Source organism: Aspergillus pseudoviridinutans (assembly GCF_018340605.1).
Source record: "Aspergillus pseudoviridinutans IFM 55266 DNA, scaffold_5, whole genome shotgun sequence".
NCBI lineage: Eukaryota > Fungi > Ascomycota > Eurotiomycetes > Eurotiales > Aspergillaceae > Aspergillus > Aspergillus pseudoviridinutans.
The window spans coordinates 515,912-534,471 of record NW_025091285.1 but is presented as its reverse complement, the minus strand read 5'-3'; the positions used below and the strand labels follow the sequence as shown (position 1 = coordinate 534,471).

The window sequence follows — 18,560 nt, the reverse complement described above, 5'->3', positions numbered from 1 at the left end:
GCTGCTGCCTTAAAATTCAGGCGGGGCGATAGGCAAATACGAGGATGCCCCTCAAGAGTTACCAGTTAAGACACAAGTAGTGGTCAACTGGCGGATGCTCTGTGAAGTTTAAACGTGCTGAAGGTACTGACGATGAGTGCATGGGCTGCTTGCTCAGGGGTTTGCTCATGTCTCTGTCGCACTAGTGTTTGCTCCGCGCACAAGAGCTACCTCGTATAAGGAGGTCCAAGTACCTTCCCCCCAGCGATTGAATCTCGAGGAGCGAAGCACCATTGAACTTCTCATCGACAATGCCAAGCCGTTGATTTGGATCAGGATGTTGACTTCATAGTCAGTAGTCGTGCTCATCGTCCTGCTCAGATCTGCAATCGTACTCGTTCCATTTGCACACATATGCTTCACATTCTTCGGCGAATTCGAGGATCGCAAATACCAAAGCTAAGCTTTGCTCTCCACAATCCCATTTAAAAACCTCAATCTAACCATCCTAATCCAGGCCTGCTCCAGGGTGATGCATCCTTGTGCGACAACACCTCTATATACTTTCTTTCCATGGACGGAGTACACTATCTCCCTCACCTTGGGCTCAGCACAACTGGCTAACCTACTTCCAAAACAACTTTCGATGGGGGACAGCCATACTCCGTACAATTGAGCGAATCCCAATCGCTGAAAGCCCGCTTATGTGCGTGCGTGACTGATTCGACCGTGGTCACTTGTGACAGGATGTTCCTCAGCCTGCAATTGATGTTTTCAACCCTGGACAGTGAAGTACCAGTGGTATTCTACGGGTATTCCGTGCTCTAGACGTAAGGTACCTCTCTACTTCTCGCAGGTAAGAAATGTACCTCTCTGTACGGTATCTTAGATTTGATGACGTCATGGCTTATCGTTTGGTTTCTCTGATCGTATCAGTAGAGAGGTACGGAGTATGGGTTGGTAGACTAGATGACTAGGTGAAGTGGTAACGCAATTGTATATATGGGTAGTTCTATATGTAGAAATGAGATATACACTGCACCAGCATTCCATCAGACGGGCTGGTCATGGGCGCGAAACGATGCAAAAGTATAGAACAAAGCCACAAGTCTAGTATGAACTGAATCTACATGTTGTCCTCGCTCCAGCGGCTCCTCGCCTTCATCCACGCGTCGTGCTCGCTCTTCCCTTCCTGGACGGTCTTGCCTACTCCCAAGCCGCGCTCGACCCAGTCCTTACTGCCCATCTCGGATAACCGGGATAGGGCACGAGCGAACGCGAATCGTTCCTCGTCACCGCTGAAGATGGAGGTCGATTTGAGGGCTTGCACTGACAATCCCAAGTCATCCATCATCATGCGCATCGCGTCTGAGAGATCGGAGTGGTCCCCGTTTTCTTCTAGGGATGTTCTGACTTCTTGCTCGGACATGAAGAGGTTCGTGAGTGGAACGGCTGTGGTGAGGACTAATTTGGCCTGTTGAGAGAGATTTTAGCCTCCGCCTCGCTTGGGCAAAACAAAATACCGGTTACTCACCCTGCTCTCGTAGACGGCGTCAATAAAAGTGATGAATCGACGAGCCAGATCCCGTTGCTGCAATGTCATCCCCGGAACGTCCGTCACGATGAAAGCCTCGTAGTTCCGCACCAGCTCCAAGTAGTCCGCCGCTCCCGTTGCGCTTCCGATGAGCTCCTGGAAAGTGAAACGGGCCGCCTTTCCACTGGCCGACGGAACCTTGATCTTACGGCCCCAAACCTCTTGTGTCTCTGGGTGAGGAGGATCATTGGGATCGCCCAGGAACTCGTACCACTTCTGCGCGTGGCGATCAGCTTCAGGACCGAGCGGGTGGTGGTACACCGCCGCTGGTGGACGAGGAATTTTGCGGTAATCGGTCGGCGAATTCAGGTTGATCACGGTCAAAGCAGTCTTGAGAAGATTGATACACGGAATGAAGGATTCTCGCTGGATACCGTTCTTGTACAGATCATCGGGATGACGGTTCGAGGTTGTCACGAGCACGACACCGTGCGACATGAGAGATTCGAGCAGCCTAGGAAAAGCGTCAGCTGAGCCCTTGCCTCCCAATACTCCAGATACATACCTCCGCAAAATCATCGCATCAGCAACGTCCGTACACTGAAACTCATCGAAACACAACACGCTGGACAACTCCGCGATATCCGCCGCCACCAAAGGCAGAGCGTCAAAGTCATTACCGTACTGCATCTTTACCACGTGCATGCGCTTATGTACATCCTGCATGAAGTTGTGGAAATGGATGCGCGACTTGGACTTGATGTTGGCTGGCAAGGTCTCGTAAAACAGATCCATGAGCATCGTCTTCCCGCACCCCACATCACCATACATATACAATCCCTTGGGTAAACTGTCTGGGATTTTCGACTCCGCCTTCGCGCTCTTGCGCCCAAACAGCGAGCCGAAGAAGGACGACTTCGGTTTCGGATCCAGCGACTCAACGCTCGGGTGCACAACGGCCGGGGGAGTATAACCTTTCAACACGTCGTGCAGGTCCTGCAGCTTTTGGACAATCTCTTGACTCCGTCAGCTCATCGTTGCCCCTGGAAAGGCCGGTACAGGCCGGTACGGAAGACACCCACCCCTCTGATACTGATCATCCCGCAAGCGCCCCTGTTGCACCCGCCCCTCATACTCCTGCAACGGCCCGCCAGACACCCCAGCCCTCGCATCCTCCGTCTGTCCCGCAATACTCTCAGCCTGAGGCTGAGTCACAGCTGCCGTAGCAAAGCGCCGCATATACGCTCCGGTCCTCGGCTGCGCATTCCTGGCATTCAACCAAACATCCTGCGCCCCCGCCGTCTGACGACGTGCTGCGCCATTGCTGCTATGCACACTCCACCTACACTCCCCGATCAGTACCCGTCCACGTCCGGATCTCCTCGCCGTCAACCCTGGGGCCCGGCTCCTCAGCGCTGAGGGAAGGGACTCGGCGCAGAGTTTCGCAGATGGCCGACTCATTTGTTACTTAGATAAGTCGAGGTAACGGATGCTGAGCGGAAAATATCGTAATCGCTTCGTGTAAAAGTATGCGGTCGGTAGGCTTGGAGCACTGGGGGCTTGATTCTTCCGATCGGGTATACTTCTATGGCCGAAGAATCGACAAATGATGGGTCGAGTGCGGCGGACAAGCGGGGAAAAGGAAAACGAGTTGTCAGTGTCAACAAAGCGAGTACGCCTTATGTCTTTCGTAGAAAGGCATCAGTATACTTGCTAGAATAATTTTCAAGTTCTCGGAAGACTGAATGTAAGAAGAGAATGGGAGCCTGTGCGCCAGATGCGCGTATGTCAATTGGCAAGAAGGCAATCGAATTCCATCACCGTTGCGTTGGCCTGAGGCGAAAAAGAACCGCGGGATTACCGACAACGAAACCACGTGACTCGGGACCCGGCAAATTGGGACGGAGTTGCTATCGGCGCAGTACAACATACCAGGTAGGAATACGTACAGAGTAGGAATGTTGTGATATGTTATGCTGGAGTATCTGATAATGCGGAGGAAAAGACATATCACTATACGACTGCATGCAGGTGGAGAAGCCTACATAGAGGTGTATATATGCAAAGAAAACATATGTACATGTGATGGACAAAACGTCAAGAGGGTATGGAAACATCACAACAAGTCATATGCCCACTGGACAGAATCCAATGCAAAAAAACACAGAGAAAAGGATATATCAACCAGGAGAAGTACATAACGGCATAAACATCAAACATGTCGGACATCTCGTTCTGGCATTTTTCAACCACATCAAACAGTCAGAAAGCGCTCAAAAGGCTCTTTTTTTTCCAAAATAAACATTGAACAATAAACAAGACCAGAACACCGTACACCGTCTCCACCAGTCGATCGCAGTTGTGGCGGGGTAAAGATGAGACAAAGACAGACGCAGGGGACAACGATCTATCGCAAACCCAGCATGATTCTATGCATGCTTTCAAGAAGAGAAGAAGAAGTGGCGTGGGCTTTTCTTATGCAAGCCCGACGTATAGGGTGAGCTTGGAATTCCGCTGAATGGCGGTGTCAAGGTCACTGTCGTTGTTCAGGTCCATGTACGCGCCGGATGGTTCGTCCTTATATTGCACCACGATTTCCTCATTGACCTTGAGACGATCTAAGAGCTTCTCCCGGAGCTGCTGGTAACTGATGTCGCTAGGGACACGAATGGCAATCAAGTCGTCCTGGAAGAATACCTTGACTTTCATGGCGCCCCCGCTTGAGGCTGTCGACACTTGGGTGAGAGAGCTGGCCTGTCGGTTCATCGCCGCTGGTCTGTCAGCCGGATGCGAGATGGATGGCTGACTGCGCTGGTGCGAAGTTCGGTCGGGGTGCGAGCTCATCTGAGCCTGAGATGACTGGCGGGAGGCGCTGCGCGATGCCTCCTGCGTGGAGGAATGGTGTGAGCCACCGGAGTACCGAGCATCTTCTCCAAACGCGCTCGGGTCAATTTCAAAGTCACCTGGGCGAGGTGCGAAAAGCTGACGGACCAGTTGGCAGCGGGAGATATGAGGAGGCATGGCCAGGAGCTTCTTTATGTATTCGTCCAGGTTCTGGCGGCGGCCGTTGGAGATCGCGTCGGTGACATGCGTCACAGGTCCGGGCATAAACGGCAATGTGCGCGGCTTGCCTCGATTTCCGGCCTCCTCCTCGAATTGGGTCAGAAGCGCAATCTGAAAATCATAGAAGTCATGATAATAACGGGACAACTCCCAGCAGCGGCCGTCCTCCATCTTGGCCTCAATAATATACCAATACTTGTCGTTATCGAAGCAGTACCGGGGAATGGATGCGGCTACCGGAGCGACCAGAGGCTGATGGTGATTCTGCATCGGCGGCTGCGACAGGTGTTGAGGTAGGGACGCTTTGCTCGCGTTCCGATTATGATAGCCCTGTACAAGAAACCAGTATGAGCATAGACATCGCCAAAGGAAGAGAGCAAGAAGGGAGACTTACGTAGGCAGTCCCATTTTGGCTTGCGTGGCCGGCGCTGTTGCGCCCCATGGACATCTTCTCAACTCCAGAGGTCACGGACTGCATTGTTGCTGCGGCCGAGTCAATCTTGCCGAGGGTGATGCTGCTGTTCTTGTATTCTGCCGTCATTTTCTTCCATTCTTCGACCCTTGGTACACCGGCCCGCTTGACTGCCTCTAAAGGATCGGTTACCGCTTGACCGGTTTGCATGTCCCGAAGTTCGATGAAGGAGACGGGGATCAACCCGGGACCACCCAGACGACCGATAGGTTTTGCGACGAACCACTCCGGGTTGGATTGGGCGATGACAATAATCGCTTCCCCTGCTTTCGCGTCGAGTTCATCCGGTCGCTCTGCCTGAAAGTCATACTGGACGATACCATAGACCATGGCGCTCGAGCCCTTTCCTAACGTCGACATCCTGGGGTGCTGAAGTTGCGTGGGAGTATGGTCGGGGGATGGAAACCGAGCGGGACCACGATCTGAGAAACCCGAGTCGTGCGACTCTTTCTTCTTATGAAGATCGACCGACCCGCCACTATCTCTTTCGTTCTTGCCGATGACCTCAAAAAAGGAGACAGGTACCAACCCCCTGGCACTAGGGATGAGAGGATTGCACGCTTCGTACCAGTCCAAGTCGTCCTCCCTGCTGATAACGTGGAAGAAGTCGCCCTTGCTGAACGCTAATTCTTGCGTGTTCCCGGGTTCTGGTTGGTAGTCGTAGAGAGCTTTGATCACCTAGGCGTGAAAAAGGGACGCGCGGTCAATACCAACTTCCAAGAATCGACAATGCGACTGGAATGAGGGGGAGTAATTTGAAAGGGGGAGGGGATGGAAAGCGATAGTCTAGCTATACTCTTTCAACGTTGGAGGGAAAGGGGGCCGCGGCGGTTCATTTTGTGTTTGGGGGCTAGGATAAGGCTTACCTTCTTGGGGGGCAGAATCGCAATGGCTGACTTGGGAGTGATTGAAAGATGGTGGTGGTGATGAGGTTTGGGGTCCTTTTCCCCTTTGAGAGATCGCCTGATGGCCTATATATTTTGAACAGTATGTTATTATTTTGGCATAGCAATAAAGGAGGGGAAGTGGACTAAAAAAAAAAAAAGGTTCAGGTAAATAATGGCGACGATATTCCAAGTACAGAAATAGGAAAATCAACACTAAAATCGGAAGCGGAAGGAAAGAGACCACAAGCGACAACCATAATCGAGATAAACGAGAGGCGGGGTATGTATGATTATGGTGGAAGGGGGCAAGCCAGCAGCTTGAAACGAAGGGGGCGCGCAGGGTTCACTAGGTAGTATCAAAGAGCTTTAGAATCAAAACATACCTTCATTCTTTCTTTTTCAGGAAGAACGAACTATTAGAATCGTACTGGTAGCACTGTACTCGGCTGGAGAGGTTGGATCAACGACAGCCGTCGTGTAGGTTGTGAGACTCAAGGGGACTGCGAAAGAGCGAGGTGGCTTCGAGAGGCACGGCAGAAAGAAGCAATATAACGACCCCGGAATCAAATAGAAAAAGAGTGTAACAAAGAAGGACAACGAAATAATCAGATCCTTGAATTCATACAAAGAAGAAAATGAGTGTGAGAGACCAAAGTTGATGTCTCTGTCTGTGTGCGGAATTGTGTGAATAAGGAGAGTGTGCACGTTGTAGTCAAAGAAATGATAAAGTAATGGAGATCTCCGTTCAAATAAAAATAGTGATGATAACGCTGGTAAAGAGTGTGGAGAGTAGTCTAGCCGTCGGAGTGGTAATAGTAGTAATAGGTCCTTATCGTGGATCTCTTGAGCTTTCTCTCTTTTCGCTTCACCCTCGTGCTCGATTACTACCGTGGATACGTGATGTCTGGTTGTTCTGGATTGCGAAAAGAAAGTGGCCCGCTTTGGTGGTGGTTCTGGGATTTCCCTTCTCGCCCCTGAAGGGGGAAAAGGAAGACTTTCTGGTTTGGGCTGGCTGGGAACCCTGTCGGTTTTCAGAAATCCACTGCAGGCAGGTTGACGATGGTATTATCGATCAATCAGCTGAGAGCAAAGAAGCTGGCTACTATGCGAACTTCTTAATGACGATAGACACGGGCCGTCGCCTAGTAGTAATTTTGGTAGTACTTTTCACACCAGCTGAAAGCCTTATGGCTCATGCGGGAGTATAAAGTACTTCCTTTTGCCTGGAGTAGAGGACTAGGTCGCTGATCGCTGATCTCGGGGGGCTGTGTTCTACTCTTTTGTAGGCACTCCGCATATAAAGACGACCGTGAAGGCCAGAATTTTCGACATTTCGAGGTTTCAAGCCTTGACAAGGTTTCAAGAAGTACTCTTATCCAGAACTATGATGCAAATGTGGCGGGATTCCTCCAGCCGCTTCTCAAAATTCAGCTAGAGAGGCAGAAGCATATAGGCATAGATAGTCCCATAGCTATATGGTGGCGATGATTATAGGCACAACAGGAGAATATCACCAACGACCTGATAACGACTAAATCAATTATCTCGAAAGAAGACATGATTCTAAAGCTGTACGGTAGTAGTGATGATGGGTACTTACCTTGCCTAGAAATCCTTGTGGAGATGATGATGGTACAGTCCACTTTTTAGCAGCGGCTTCCTTTATTTCTCTCGTTTTTAAGCCGAAGTCTAAAAATCCAATACCTAAGAATGCGCTTCAAAGGTCCTCAATTCAAATATTCCACAGTTTACAGTTATTCTGGAATGCCTTGACCATGGCTGATACCCAACAAGTGGACCGTTGTGCCATCTCTTGGGTACCTTACAGCGACTAATCTGGTAAGGCACCAAGGCAGGTCACAGTATATCCAGTGCGTCGGAAGATGGTCCCCAGTCCCGACCCAGCTATGACCAGGGTTTCTTAAGGCCAGTAGAGTAGTTAATACTCCGTGCGTACACACGATCCTTGCGACTATCAGGCAACATTACAAGATCTTCTACAACAAGTCCGACAGAATCTGCTAGAATCCAGCAAGTAATGCGCTAATTAGCTGCTAGTTTCCTTTCTGTCGAGGACTTAGCACCGTTCGTCGAATCATAGGACAATGAGACAGATTCAGCCAAGACTTTTTGAACGTACGTATTCCACCCGTCGCATTGTGGGATGGCAGCCACATGGGTCTCGGTCGCCACCATGAACTAGACTCTTCGTTCTTGGTAGCTGTGGGAGCGCTATTATTGGTGAGGATTCACGGAATCTGGCCCACCACACCTGTCTTTCAATCTAATTGGCCAGGTCTCTACTGTCAAATCCTAAGGCAGGAATGATTATTGAATCCTACAATCTCAATTTCTAGATAGATTCATGAGCTATCGAGCGCTTGAGCATATCCAGATATCCTAAACAGTCCAAGACTTGAATATTGGATCCCGTTCCGAGCAAGCCAGGACTACCTAAACCGTACGACCCGCAAGGCACCCCAAACGGGCTGCGACATCTCCCCGATAACACCGTCTCCAGCAGTCCCATGGCCCAGCATCCACTGTCCCAGACTCCAATTTCTCGACCTTCTCCGCTTGATCCCAGAATTGAGGCTATAGTCAGGAACCTGGTGCGAGATTCCTCAATCCCTTGAGAGTAACATGAGCAATCAATGCATATCTTCGTCCCTCGGACCGTGGTTTATACAGCGGCCTGTCAATGATCCGTCGGATCGGTCACTATACCCTGCTGTAGTTACACATATTGTTAACCGGATAGCTTCAAGTTGGGACAGACCTGTGAGATAATATCAAGTTCCTCCGAAGTCGGCGGTCACAATCCTAGCTCACCGGTGCTACCAGACTTTGAGTCCTGTAGATCGAGGATCGGATTCTAAATCAGACAGGGGGCAATGACACAGCTGCTGCATCTCGATGCAGGTACCCTTGCGTACTTGAATAGCATTCCAGCCAATCGGGGCCACACTACGAGAGCAATTGTTTTGACACCGCCGATGACTGCGTCAGGCAGTCCGTCGATCCTGCAGATTCGGAGCACTTAAATCATAGCGGTGTGATCCACGCAATGAGACTCCTTCTCAATGAGTGGCTTGTTCTGGTCATGGCTTCCTGTGCCCAATGATCTCAATCTACTCTATCTGCAGGCTGGTCTTATCCGAAAACTGGCCAGTGTCTCATCGAAGGATTGCAAAAAATATCAACCACTGGTGCTGAGAGTACTTTTGATATTGCTAAGGATCACTAAATTACGAATACTAAGGAGTTAAATGCTAACCCGTTTCCACCACCCATCCGTGACGACGCCAAACTCAGAGAAAATAACGCTACCATGCTTCCAGGCTTAAGGGACGTGATCTCAAAAGCCAAGATATATGCAAGACGCCGTCAAGGGCTGAGGAGCATAGAGAAGACCGAAGCGGACGTGAACAAGGAAACATCGGAGGCAGCTGGTCCCAGTTGACCATGCCGTTCAATGAAAAATGTGGAAAAAAAACCAGACGAAATAGGTGCAAGGGTATTGAGAGCACTGAGAGACGAGAAACTCGTATATGCCGATAATCAGTGGGGTGTAGACGCTGGCTGTAGTAACGAAAAAATGGTATCAAATCTGTCCTTTTATATCAACGACTCTGTGGGCTTCAGACTTGGCCGCGTCAAAGAGTTGCGCAGCCCTGCCGCTCGTGAGCAGCCTCACGGAGCCATCTTTCTCTTGGAGTAAATCCTCAGAGGCGTGGTCCAGGATAAAGCGTGCACTCTGTTCATCGGACTCAAAGCCAAGTTCCTCAGTGATAAATCGTATCTTTACGTCGGGTTTGTAACTGTTGTCATCAAGTCAGCCCGCAAAGAACAGCACACAACGCGCAGAAGAACACTTACGCTTTACAGATGGCCGCAAGGGCGGAAAGTCGCTCGCGGTCCACAAACATGTCCATCAGATAAGCCCCCATATTAGGGGTGTCGAGGTAGAGCTGGAAGAAACGATGATAGTTTCCCAGGGCAAGGGCTGAGCGAACATCCAAAGCATGTTTGACAGCAGGATCACGCTTGTCTGCTGCTGTTAGATCGGCCAACGCATCGTTCATAGCCGTCCAATTGCGAGTGTGGATGAAATAAAGAATACGATACGCCTTGAATTCTGTAGGATGCCCACCGAGATTTTGGGCATATAACGCTCGCAGCTGTGTCTGACATTGATTATACTCACCAAGATCTCCCTTCTCAAGCGCAATGCGGGCATGAATTTCATAGACACTGACAGTGAACTCGTTTCTGATGTGCTGGACAGTCAGATCTTGTCGCAGAGACTTGAACTGGTCGCAAATATATCCATAATTATTATCTTTCTTCCATTTCTTTTTCAAAAGATCGAGGGTCTTGTGCAAAACATGCAGCGGTCGAACGGTATCCGGGTTTGGCGCTGAAGTCAAGCGGAAGTAGTTCTTCTCTAGCTCCTGGCACCGTCCAACAACAGGGCCCTGATTTGCACTGGGCGCTGGTGATTCCCCACGGGATGAGGATGGTGAAGAGCCATATCTGGCCCGTGGTTCTTCGAAACGTTTCCTCCGCAATTCCAAATTAGCTTTTGACTTACTGGGGTTCTTATGATCAACACGCTGGCGCTTGTCTGCTGAAGGATAAGTAATTCGATCTCCAAATGCATGATGATTGTTAGTCTGCCTCCATGGTGGACAGCTGTCTTTGTCCCCGTACTCAGCCGATTTTCTTTTCCTAGAAACGTCCTCGGTCACGGTGTCCGGTTTCTGAGTAGCAGTTAAAAGAGAAGCACTCCAACCAGAGACATCAGGGTTGGTAAGGATCTGGTTGCGCTCGTTTTGAATCATGACTTGCGGTAGGGGCAATGCATTCCAGTTGATCTCCTCCAGCTGATTCTTCTCTGCCGCCTCAGTAATGACAGTCTTCAGTTTCACCTCCATCTCCTGTCGGTTGACTCCAGGAAGTTGGTTCTCAGGCGCGAAGCTTCGTTGTACATATGATCGAAGGGGGGCTGGCCATTCTACTCGTTTGCGAGGTGGTTGAGTTGTCGTTGGCTGTGGCTGAGGTGCCATGGTGGTGGTAGAGGTATGAGCAAAGCTACGGCGTGCTTGAACAGGGATATATGCAGGGGTTGCTAAATCACAGTTAGAAACTGAATAGGGAAACATATTGGAGTAAGAAGACACATACCATGTGCAGGAAAGTGAGGGGCTGTGGCAGTAGCGGACGCGGTTGCACGCCAGGGTGGGATACCGGAACTCATGATGGCAGAATCTTGTACAAAAGCATAAACAGAAAGAAAGAAAAGTAGGAAATATTGTTAAAGGAGAAAAATATATCAGAATCGATAAGAGAAGAAGAAAAGGATTAGACTACGCGTTGCCTGGGTCCCGAGGATAGTGATCAAAATTTCATTCATACACCCCAGTAAGCTGAGAAGTTGGCCAGCTCAACTCGAAACTAGTATGGTTATGAGATGAGAGAATAGGCCAACTAGCAGGTGAATGGTGGTGAAGTTGAGTAGACGAAGCTATCCTAGTGATATATGTCGCTTTGGCCACCAGGTCCAAGTGCAAAAGTGAGGCTTTTGAAAGGCAGGAGGTCAAGGTTCTCGCTTACTCTCTCTGGGCTGGTGTGGCGGAGAGAATGTGAGATGCGCTAGTGGTGGTTCTCGCTACCTGTATTTCCCTATCTACTGCGCGCCGCCCTTAGTCCACCTTACGTCAGCGGGGTGAGTCGAGAGATAAAGCGTGACTTGGACTACTTTCTGGAATTGGACTCGATTGTATATTCTCTTCACAGTTAAGAGGGTGGAGAGATGCTGGCTGAGCTTACTAGATGTTCTTCAAGTCTGTGGATCTGACCACTGCACTCCGTCCCTCATTATTGCCCGATGAGACTTTGCTCTTCGTCCAGGATGCGGTGGGGTTATATGAAGGGTGAGTTGCCAGCAAGCTGTTCCCTAGTTGTTCCTTTGTATGTGCCACTGCCTTGACATTCGGAAGCTTACTGGCGGATATTGTTCGTATATGCAGAAAATTCAAGGTCCCAAATTATCAAAATGGCCATGCGTACCTCACATCTCACCGAGTCTGCTATGTCGCTGTTGACGAGCCACGCAAGTACTCAGTCGCCATCGACTTGAAAGAAATCGACCGAGCGGATTACCAAGTATGATTGATGGTTGAGTCCGTACTGTCATTTGCTCCCGAGCTCATCCTTTCCAGGCAGGGTTTCTGAAGTCGTCTTCGAAAATTATTTTGCACCCAAAACCCGCGAAGAATGACCTCAAATCGAAGAGCGTAGGGGGTAGCCCCTCTGCATCGCAGTCTCCGGCTTTCCATTCCGGGAGATCGCAGTCTCCACTCCTAGCAACCTCATACAAGCAGCCAGCACCGAAGCCTATGAACGCGACCTGGGTCTGCCCGATATGCTCGTTCACTAATCCGGTACCTTCTAATTTCGACCCAGCAACGGCGACTGCTTCTACTCACTTGCCGCCATGCTTGGCTTGTGGCATAAAGCCTCCATTTACGACTGTTCTGAAGGCCGCAATCACAGCTGCCGCTAGCCGCGAAGCCGCGCAAGTAAATCCAGCTTCACATGAGCCCGGTCAACCCGGAAGCAACGATGATGAAATCGGACGCAAGCCTAATGCCTCAACACCGTGCCCCAGATGTACATTTGTGAACCATCCCTATCTTCTGGAGTGTGAGATATGCGGGGCTCCCCTAGCCTCCGCAATCGCTCGAGGAGCTTCTGCTGAGGACTCCCGTCGTTCAGAATCCCCAGCGCCGATATTCGGAGAAGGAAACATCGCCAATACTGAGACTTTCGAGGTAGTCAAATTATCCTTCCGCGGAGGCGGTGAAAAGACTTTCTATGAAAGGTTGAAAGGCGCCTTGGTCCAACGAAAGTGGCTGCTCTACGATGCGCCTCCTGTTCCGCAACAGCCATTGCAATCGCCTGCCACGCCGAATCCTACAGCCTCTGGTGCCGTTGCTGCCAATGTTTCCGCGCCAGCGCAACCCCGGTCCCCCGCAGTGGGAATCGCGGGCCTTGAGCAGCGGGGACTCGAGGCTCGTAGAAACAACGAGGTGGTAATAGGCAGTTCGTTTGAGGATCTTGAGGCCTTGATGGCATCTGCTAAACGGATCGTTAACCTTGCTGAAACGCTCGCCAGGGAATCAGGTATGGCCGGTGACGAGAATTCTGCAGCAACCAGCGCAGTACTCTCCGAATCCGCTGCCGCTCTTGGGATGATCACAACCAAAGATATGCTTGGCTCTGGTGCTGAAAACTTATATCTCTCGGAACTTTCACGGAACTTGGCGGAGTACCTCACCGACGATAGAAAAGGTATCTTACAAAAAGAAGGCGGTATCATGAGTCTGATTGATCTTTGGGCGATTTTCAACCGCTCCCGAAATGGTGTAGAATTAGTCAGTCCTTCTGACTTCCAGAAAGCAGCGGAGCTCTGGGAGAAACTGAAACTTCCTGTTCGGCTGCGGCGATTCAAAAGTGGTCTTCTAGTGGTTCAACGCTACGACTGGAGTGATGAGAAGACCATTCGGCAACTGCAAGAATGGATGGCGGAACTTCGTCAGATACTGCCCACCGATCCAGTGCCCTGGGACTGGCGTCAATTTGGGCGTGCCGTGACAGCACAGGAGGCTGCTCAAAGGTTCAAGTGGAGTGTCGGAGTCGCAGCAGAGGAGCTAGAAATGGCTGAGGATAAAGGTGTCCTATGTCGTGAGGAAGGCATCGAAGGGTTAAGGTTCTGGAGCAACTACATTACATCTGACAATTCTTCGATGAATAGTATTGATTCGAAGGTGTCAGCCCTAGCCATATGAAAGAGTTCTTTTGTACATATTGATATAGCGTATTCGTTGGCATGGGCCCTTTTTATCACAATGACGCCGTTATGACCAGAATAAATAAATCTTCCTTATTGAAGCAGTTGCTGTCTCGCTCTCATTAAAGATAGGTATAACCACAAACAATTTTACCACGTTTTCAATGAATGTGTGCCTTGTGGCGAATTCTTACTGAGAGTTGTCATTCGGTTCACTGAAGCTATGACCCCGCATGGCTTATCTATGAGCTCTCTCCGCCCCTTGGAGAAGCTCTCTCGCTCCTCATAGTTAGACTAGTTCATCATCTCTGTTGTGACCTCCACTGTCAAGCTTGGTCTCCGTCATTTCTTATCTTTTTAGTGCTTGGCTCCAGCGCGGACTTTTGCTGAGAGCTTTAACTGTGAAAGCAGCTGTGATGTGAGCATCGAGATTGTTGGCTGTCATAACGCAGTCAGGTATGGCTACACCTTCATTATTGAGAGATTTGATAAGTTAATGCACTTAACTCAAAGTAGAACGTTCAAAATGGCATATACTGCACTGCTATCGAATCATAATTCGCTGAGATGCTCGAGAGCTATTTCAAGATATTCTCAACTTCCATACGTCGCTTTCCCCCAAGTGTCGAGGAGGACTTCACTCCAGAGCCGAGGGATATGGCGATATACATACCATCGACATGGGTGCAGAAGCTCTGACGAGCGAAGGAGGTTGGAAAAGTATCAGTGCCATAATCCTTCAAGGCTAAGAGACCGACAATCGAGTCGCCGTCAACAATCACAATCTTTATTCGATAATCATCATCCCTGGTGGAATCTTGGCTGGGGATGGAGCCGTTTAAAATTCAGCATTCCTCCAACTTGGAACGAACAAACGCCCAGGAACGACTATTGGGAAGCACAAAGGGTTCGTTTGGAGCAGAGGATGGAACAAATAAAGAAGGAGATCGAGACGGATCCTTACGAGGCTTTATTCGGGAGGAGGCTTGAACCGTTTAAGTCGTCGGGCAAGCATGAGAATATTTTCTCTTCCTTTTTTCAGTCCTTTTTCGGTCATGGGTCAAAGGCAGAAGCCGGGCTGAAGACAACTGATACGAATGCGCGCGTGAAGACTGATGCTTCGCATTCATCATATCCTCGACCTAGTGACAAACAGTCAGCAAGCCCCAAAAGCGAGATCAATGCATATGAGGAGCCGGCGAAGGATGATATTGGAGACTATGAGTTTGATCCAATCACTGGTCGCATGGTCCGGAAGAAGGGGGAAGCTTGTGAGATGTCTCGGAATAGCAAGCACACCGAAACTCCCACTTCATCGATTCATTTGAATACAATTCAAAGTGACGCAGCTCAGAGTGCTGGCTTCCTTTCCCCGGTAGACCACTCAGAAGCACACTCAGAAGCACACTCAGACGCTAAAGGTGTTACAAGGGCTGCAGCCCATGAAAACACCGTGCAGTCTGAGAGCGTCGATGAGTCGAGTCTTCAAAGTACCACACAAGGCCCAGGCGAATTTACCCATGGCAGCAGTACCTTACCTCCGAAGCCGGGAAATTCTGATGAAAACATCCTCAAAGAGCCAACTGAGCCTAGAGACGAATCTACGGCTTTTTCAAAGGCAGCACCGGCGCCGGGGATTGAAACGACTAACGAGCCGTTGTCAATTGACCATGCTCCCTTAGAGGCTGACAATGTGCCTCCCTCCGCAGTTAGCCATCAAAATGAACGGTCGTCAACCGTCCCGACGAAATCAAAAGATCCATCCATTACACTACATATGGCATCGAACGAGCTTAAACAGCAGGAAGAATGGGTTACGCAGGCAGAAAAGGCTGAAGATCTAGATATTCTACGCGCCAGTGACATTCGCACACCCTACGAGCTGAAGAATAAGGATCGAGAACCGGAAGGGCAACTAAGGGAAAAGCGGCGCAAACTGGACCTTGCTTTTGAGATGGCCGAAGACCCTGTCAAAGGCCTAGATGCTCAAAGAATACGGGAGAAGTACAAAATCMATGAAGCTTCCGAATCAAAGGAGCCAGATTCGGACCCGCTTGACTCACCAAAGCCTCAATTGTGCTCTCAGAGTTCGAAGACTGCAAGTACCTCCCTCCCTCGTTCTCAAGGAGACTTTCACAACGTAAGGGTCGACCCAAATCATGAACCAGAGGAGCCGCACGATCAAGTTCGAGTCTCTCCGAATGATACTTGGGCCACAGCCACATATCGTGTTCTTGTATATGACCCCTCTACCTTGCAGGTGGTGGAAGCAGAGACAAGCTCCTCACTGCAGTCGACTGATAAGCTACTTTCGCCCGCGGAAGTCCTTTCTCGACTAAGCCACCCTGCGAAGTTCGTGCCGTACCTTGCTAAAATGCACGATGACGGGTATGAAATTGTCTCTGGCGGGGAGGATATCATTGTCTTTATAAAGGCTTCCGAGAGTGGCTCAGCTATGCGCTCAAAGACCCCAAGCCGTGGTGATAAAGCAGGAAGACTCACGACCCCTCAATCAGGCCCGGTTGAAAATATCCGAGCGGCGACTGCTCCTTTTGACTCGTCGCCCAATCCGGCCATTGAAAGCACTGCTGATGCTTCAAAAGACACTGATCATGCGAAGACTTGGTCCAGAGTTCGAACAGCACTTCGTAGAATGCTCATCGGTGGTGTAGCGACGGCAGGAACGTGCTACGCTATTGGTGTCGTTGTCGAGTATTTTCGCACCGGGGGGCAAGACGGACTGGGCATTGATGGGTTCACGGAGTTTGAGTCAGAAAGGCGTCACAGAGACCGGGAATAAAAGATGATGTTGGTTATTACCTCATGTGAAGCAACAATTTGCACAAAATTGTGATCATATTTTGGTGTTTTGTACACAAAAATCACAACTCTATATTTACCTACTTTTTGTTTCTTCTACCGTCCACCTCTTATTCAAATGGAATGCTGCCAAATGGCCAGGTCGGATCGAACTGACTGATTCAGAATAGCTGACTCTACCAGGAGCACGCTGGTCCAGACTATACGGTCATTTGGGCAAGCAAGGACCGGGATCCATGGTCTTCACAAGTCGTCGTCCTCCAGTGAGCTATCTTTCCCTTCGTCCTGCCTCGCAAAGTCTTCCCACGGCTTACGCCAACCTTTGAATCCTCGAATGCGATCATTGATGGAGCTTCGCATCTTTCCCTTCATGCTCGCCTTGTTCTGTTCCTCCTCACGCTTCTTCCTTTCCGTCTCTTCCAACTCCTTTTCTTTCTTTGCTAGCTCCTCTTCCTCAATCGCCACCCTTTTGCGGGTGTCATGTACCTCCTCCAGCTCATCGTCTGATTCCTCATCAATAGGGTAATTCTTGAACGCCTTCTGCAGGACGCCGCAACGAGCCTGCCCGCTCATCATGTAGATGAACAGAGCCACAATCATCTTGACGGCCGCCCGAAAATCTTGCTTGCGCCAGAGATCAAATTCTCGGCTGCCCAAGACTCGAAGATTACGTGGGTTTGGATCGCTGTCTAAATTCTTTGCGCTCAGCCACTCCACCTGTTGGCGAAGTCGTTCCAGATTCTTTCCAGTGTAGAATCGATCGTAGGTTGTGTTCGGGTTGGGGTCTATCGCATCGGCGTCTGATGAGGGACGGTTATGTCTTCCGCTCCACAGATGGGAGGTTTTCTGGCCGAGGAAGATAGCACGAAGAATATGCAGCCTGGAACCGTGGATACCAATTAGATAAACCTCCTGGTCCGGGATCTGATCTCCATGGGGCCGCAGACGGGATATGTTAAGGAGGAGCTGGCCAAGCATGAGCTTCAGCTTGTCCTCGAGGGCCGATCTGAGAGATATGTTTTCCGACGACTTCAAGCAATTAGCCATCTGAGACGACTAGTTTGGGGTTTGGGGGAAAGTTTACCGCTGACACGGGCAGAACTGTAGGGCAGACCTTCTTGTCAGGATGGTGATCCATGCCAACCAGTCCAGCTGTGAGAGGACCGTCCTTGTACCTCTCGCTGTATCCAGTCCAATATTCTAGCTGGCAGTTGAGCAGCCTCGTCCTAAAGTGGCTATGAGTGCAAGCGTTGGGAGGGAACGACATGTCATGGAGAAGTTACTGACCGGAAAAAGAAGTAGGAGTTGCTGTTGTCCGTCTCTCTGCTGAGTCTGAACGCTTCCAAAATTCCTTGCAGAAGAGCATACACGACTTGTCCCTGAAGTTTGACCATCTCATCGAACTTTGGCGTGGACTTGCTTCCCCCGGCGTCCATTGTACCGTACCCCTCGTCGTCATCTTCGTCTTCGTCGTAAAGAAAGCCAAACTCGGGAAGTTTTCGCAGGGTCATGAAGACGCTTCGAAAGCGAATGTCAACGGGGGACCATTTGTTTATGTCCACGTCGCGGGCATCGTCAGCATTGCGAAAGCACCAAGGTGTACGCTGGACAATGACTAGAGACACGTCAGTCAGTGACTTCCTCTGTCGGGGCACCTTGAGACAGACAGAACATACCAGTTCTCTCAGCTTTCTTCAGATAGTAACTAGGGATGATTCTATCGTCAGGGAGATCCAGGAAGAACTTTGCAGTCAAACCATGTACGCAGACCTCAACAGGGCTCTTTGACTGGGGAGCTGGTCCTGCTTTGCGTTTTGCCTTCCAGTCAGGCTCCCAGTCTGGAATAGGCTTCCAATTCTCAGCCATTTGGAGAGCTAGATTTGGGAGTTCTGGGAATTCTGGAATTGTTTCCATGCGTGAGCGATAGCGATCCATCTTTCTGGCGGGTCA

General features: G+C 50.1%; 6 protein-coding genes across 6 annotated transcripts; 2 read left to right on the top strand and 4 right to left on the bottom strand.

The window, feature by feature from the left end:
• Positions 1-1,105: 1,105 nt before the first annotated feature.
• On the bottom strand, positions 1,106-2,974 carry Asppvi_007285 (AFG1 family ATPase; the record flags this gene model as incomplete). The annotated part of the gene is made up of 4 exons (XM_043303176.1): positions 1,106-1,453; positions 1,514-2,027; positions 2,079-2,529; positions 2,596-2,974. 4 exons carry the CDS (start codon positions 2,972-2,974, stop codon positions 1,106-1,108), a joined length of 1,692 nt encoding a protein of 563 aa, XP_043159111.1.
• A 1,014-nt stretch (positions 2,975-3,988) lies between these two features.
• Positions 3,989-6,324, bottom strand: Asppvi_007284 (phosphatidylinositol-3-phosphate-binding protein BEM1; the record flags this gene model as incomplete). The annotated part of the gene is made up of 4 exons (XM_043303175.1): positions 3,989-4,906; positions 4,971-5,726; positions 5,915-6,019; positions 6,319-6,324. The coding sequence occupies 4 exons, from the start codon at positions 6,322-6,324 to the stop codon at positions 3,989-3,991; spliced, it is 1,785 nt and encodes a 594-aa protein (XP_043159110.1).
• Positions 6,325-9,539: 3,215 nt separating this feature from the next.
• On the bottom strand, positions 9,540-11,195 carry Asppvi_007283 (SAC3/GANP domain protein; the record flags this gene model as incomplete). Its single annotated transcript, XM_043303174.1, has 3 exons — positions 9,540-9,756; positions 9,815-11,066; positions 11,123-11,195. The coding sequence occupies 3 exons, from the start codon at positions 11,193-11,195 to the stop codon at positions 9,540-9,542; spliced, it is 1,542 nt and encodes a 513-aa protein (XP_043159109.1).
• Positions 11,196-11,770: 575 nt separating this feature from the next.
• On the top strand, positions 11,771-13,788 carry Asppvi_007282 (ESCRT-II subunit protein VPS36; the record flags this gene model as incomplete). Its single annotated transcript, XM_043303173.1, has 3 exons — positions 11,771-11,871; positions 11,968-12,103; positions 12,160-13,788. The coding sequence occupies 3 exons, from the start codon at positions 11,771-11,773 to the stop codon at positions 13,786-13,788; spliced, it is 1,866 nt and encodes a 621-aa protein (XP_043159108.1).
• A 927-nt stretch (positions 13,789-14,715) lies between these two features.
• Asppvi_007281 (uncharacterized protein) lies at positions 14,716-16,590 on the top strand (the record flags this gene model as incomplete). The annotated part of the gene is made up of 1 exon (XM_043303172.1): positions 14,716-16,590. One exon carries the CDS (start codon positions 14,716-14,718, stop codon positions 16,588-16,590), a length of 1,875 nt encoding a protein of 624 aa, XP_043159107.1.
• Positions 16,591-16,853: 263 nt separating this feature from the next.
• On the bottom strand, positions 16,854-18,545 carry Asppvi_007280 (uncharacterized protein; the record flags this gene model as incomplete). The annotated part of the gene is made up of 4 exons (XM_043303171.1): positions 16,854-17,639; positions 17,695-17,836; positions 17,898-18,225; positions 18,287-18,545. 4 exons carry the CDS (start codon positions 18,543-18,545, stop codon positions 16,854-16,856), a joined length of 1,515 nt encoding a protein of 504 aa, XP_043159106.1.
• Between the last annotated feature and the right edge of the window lie 15 nt (positions 18,546-18,560).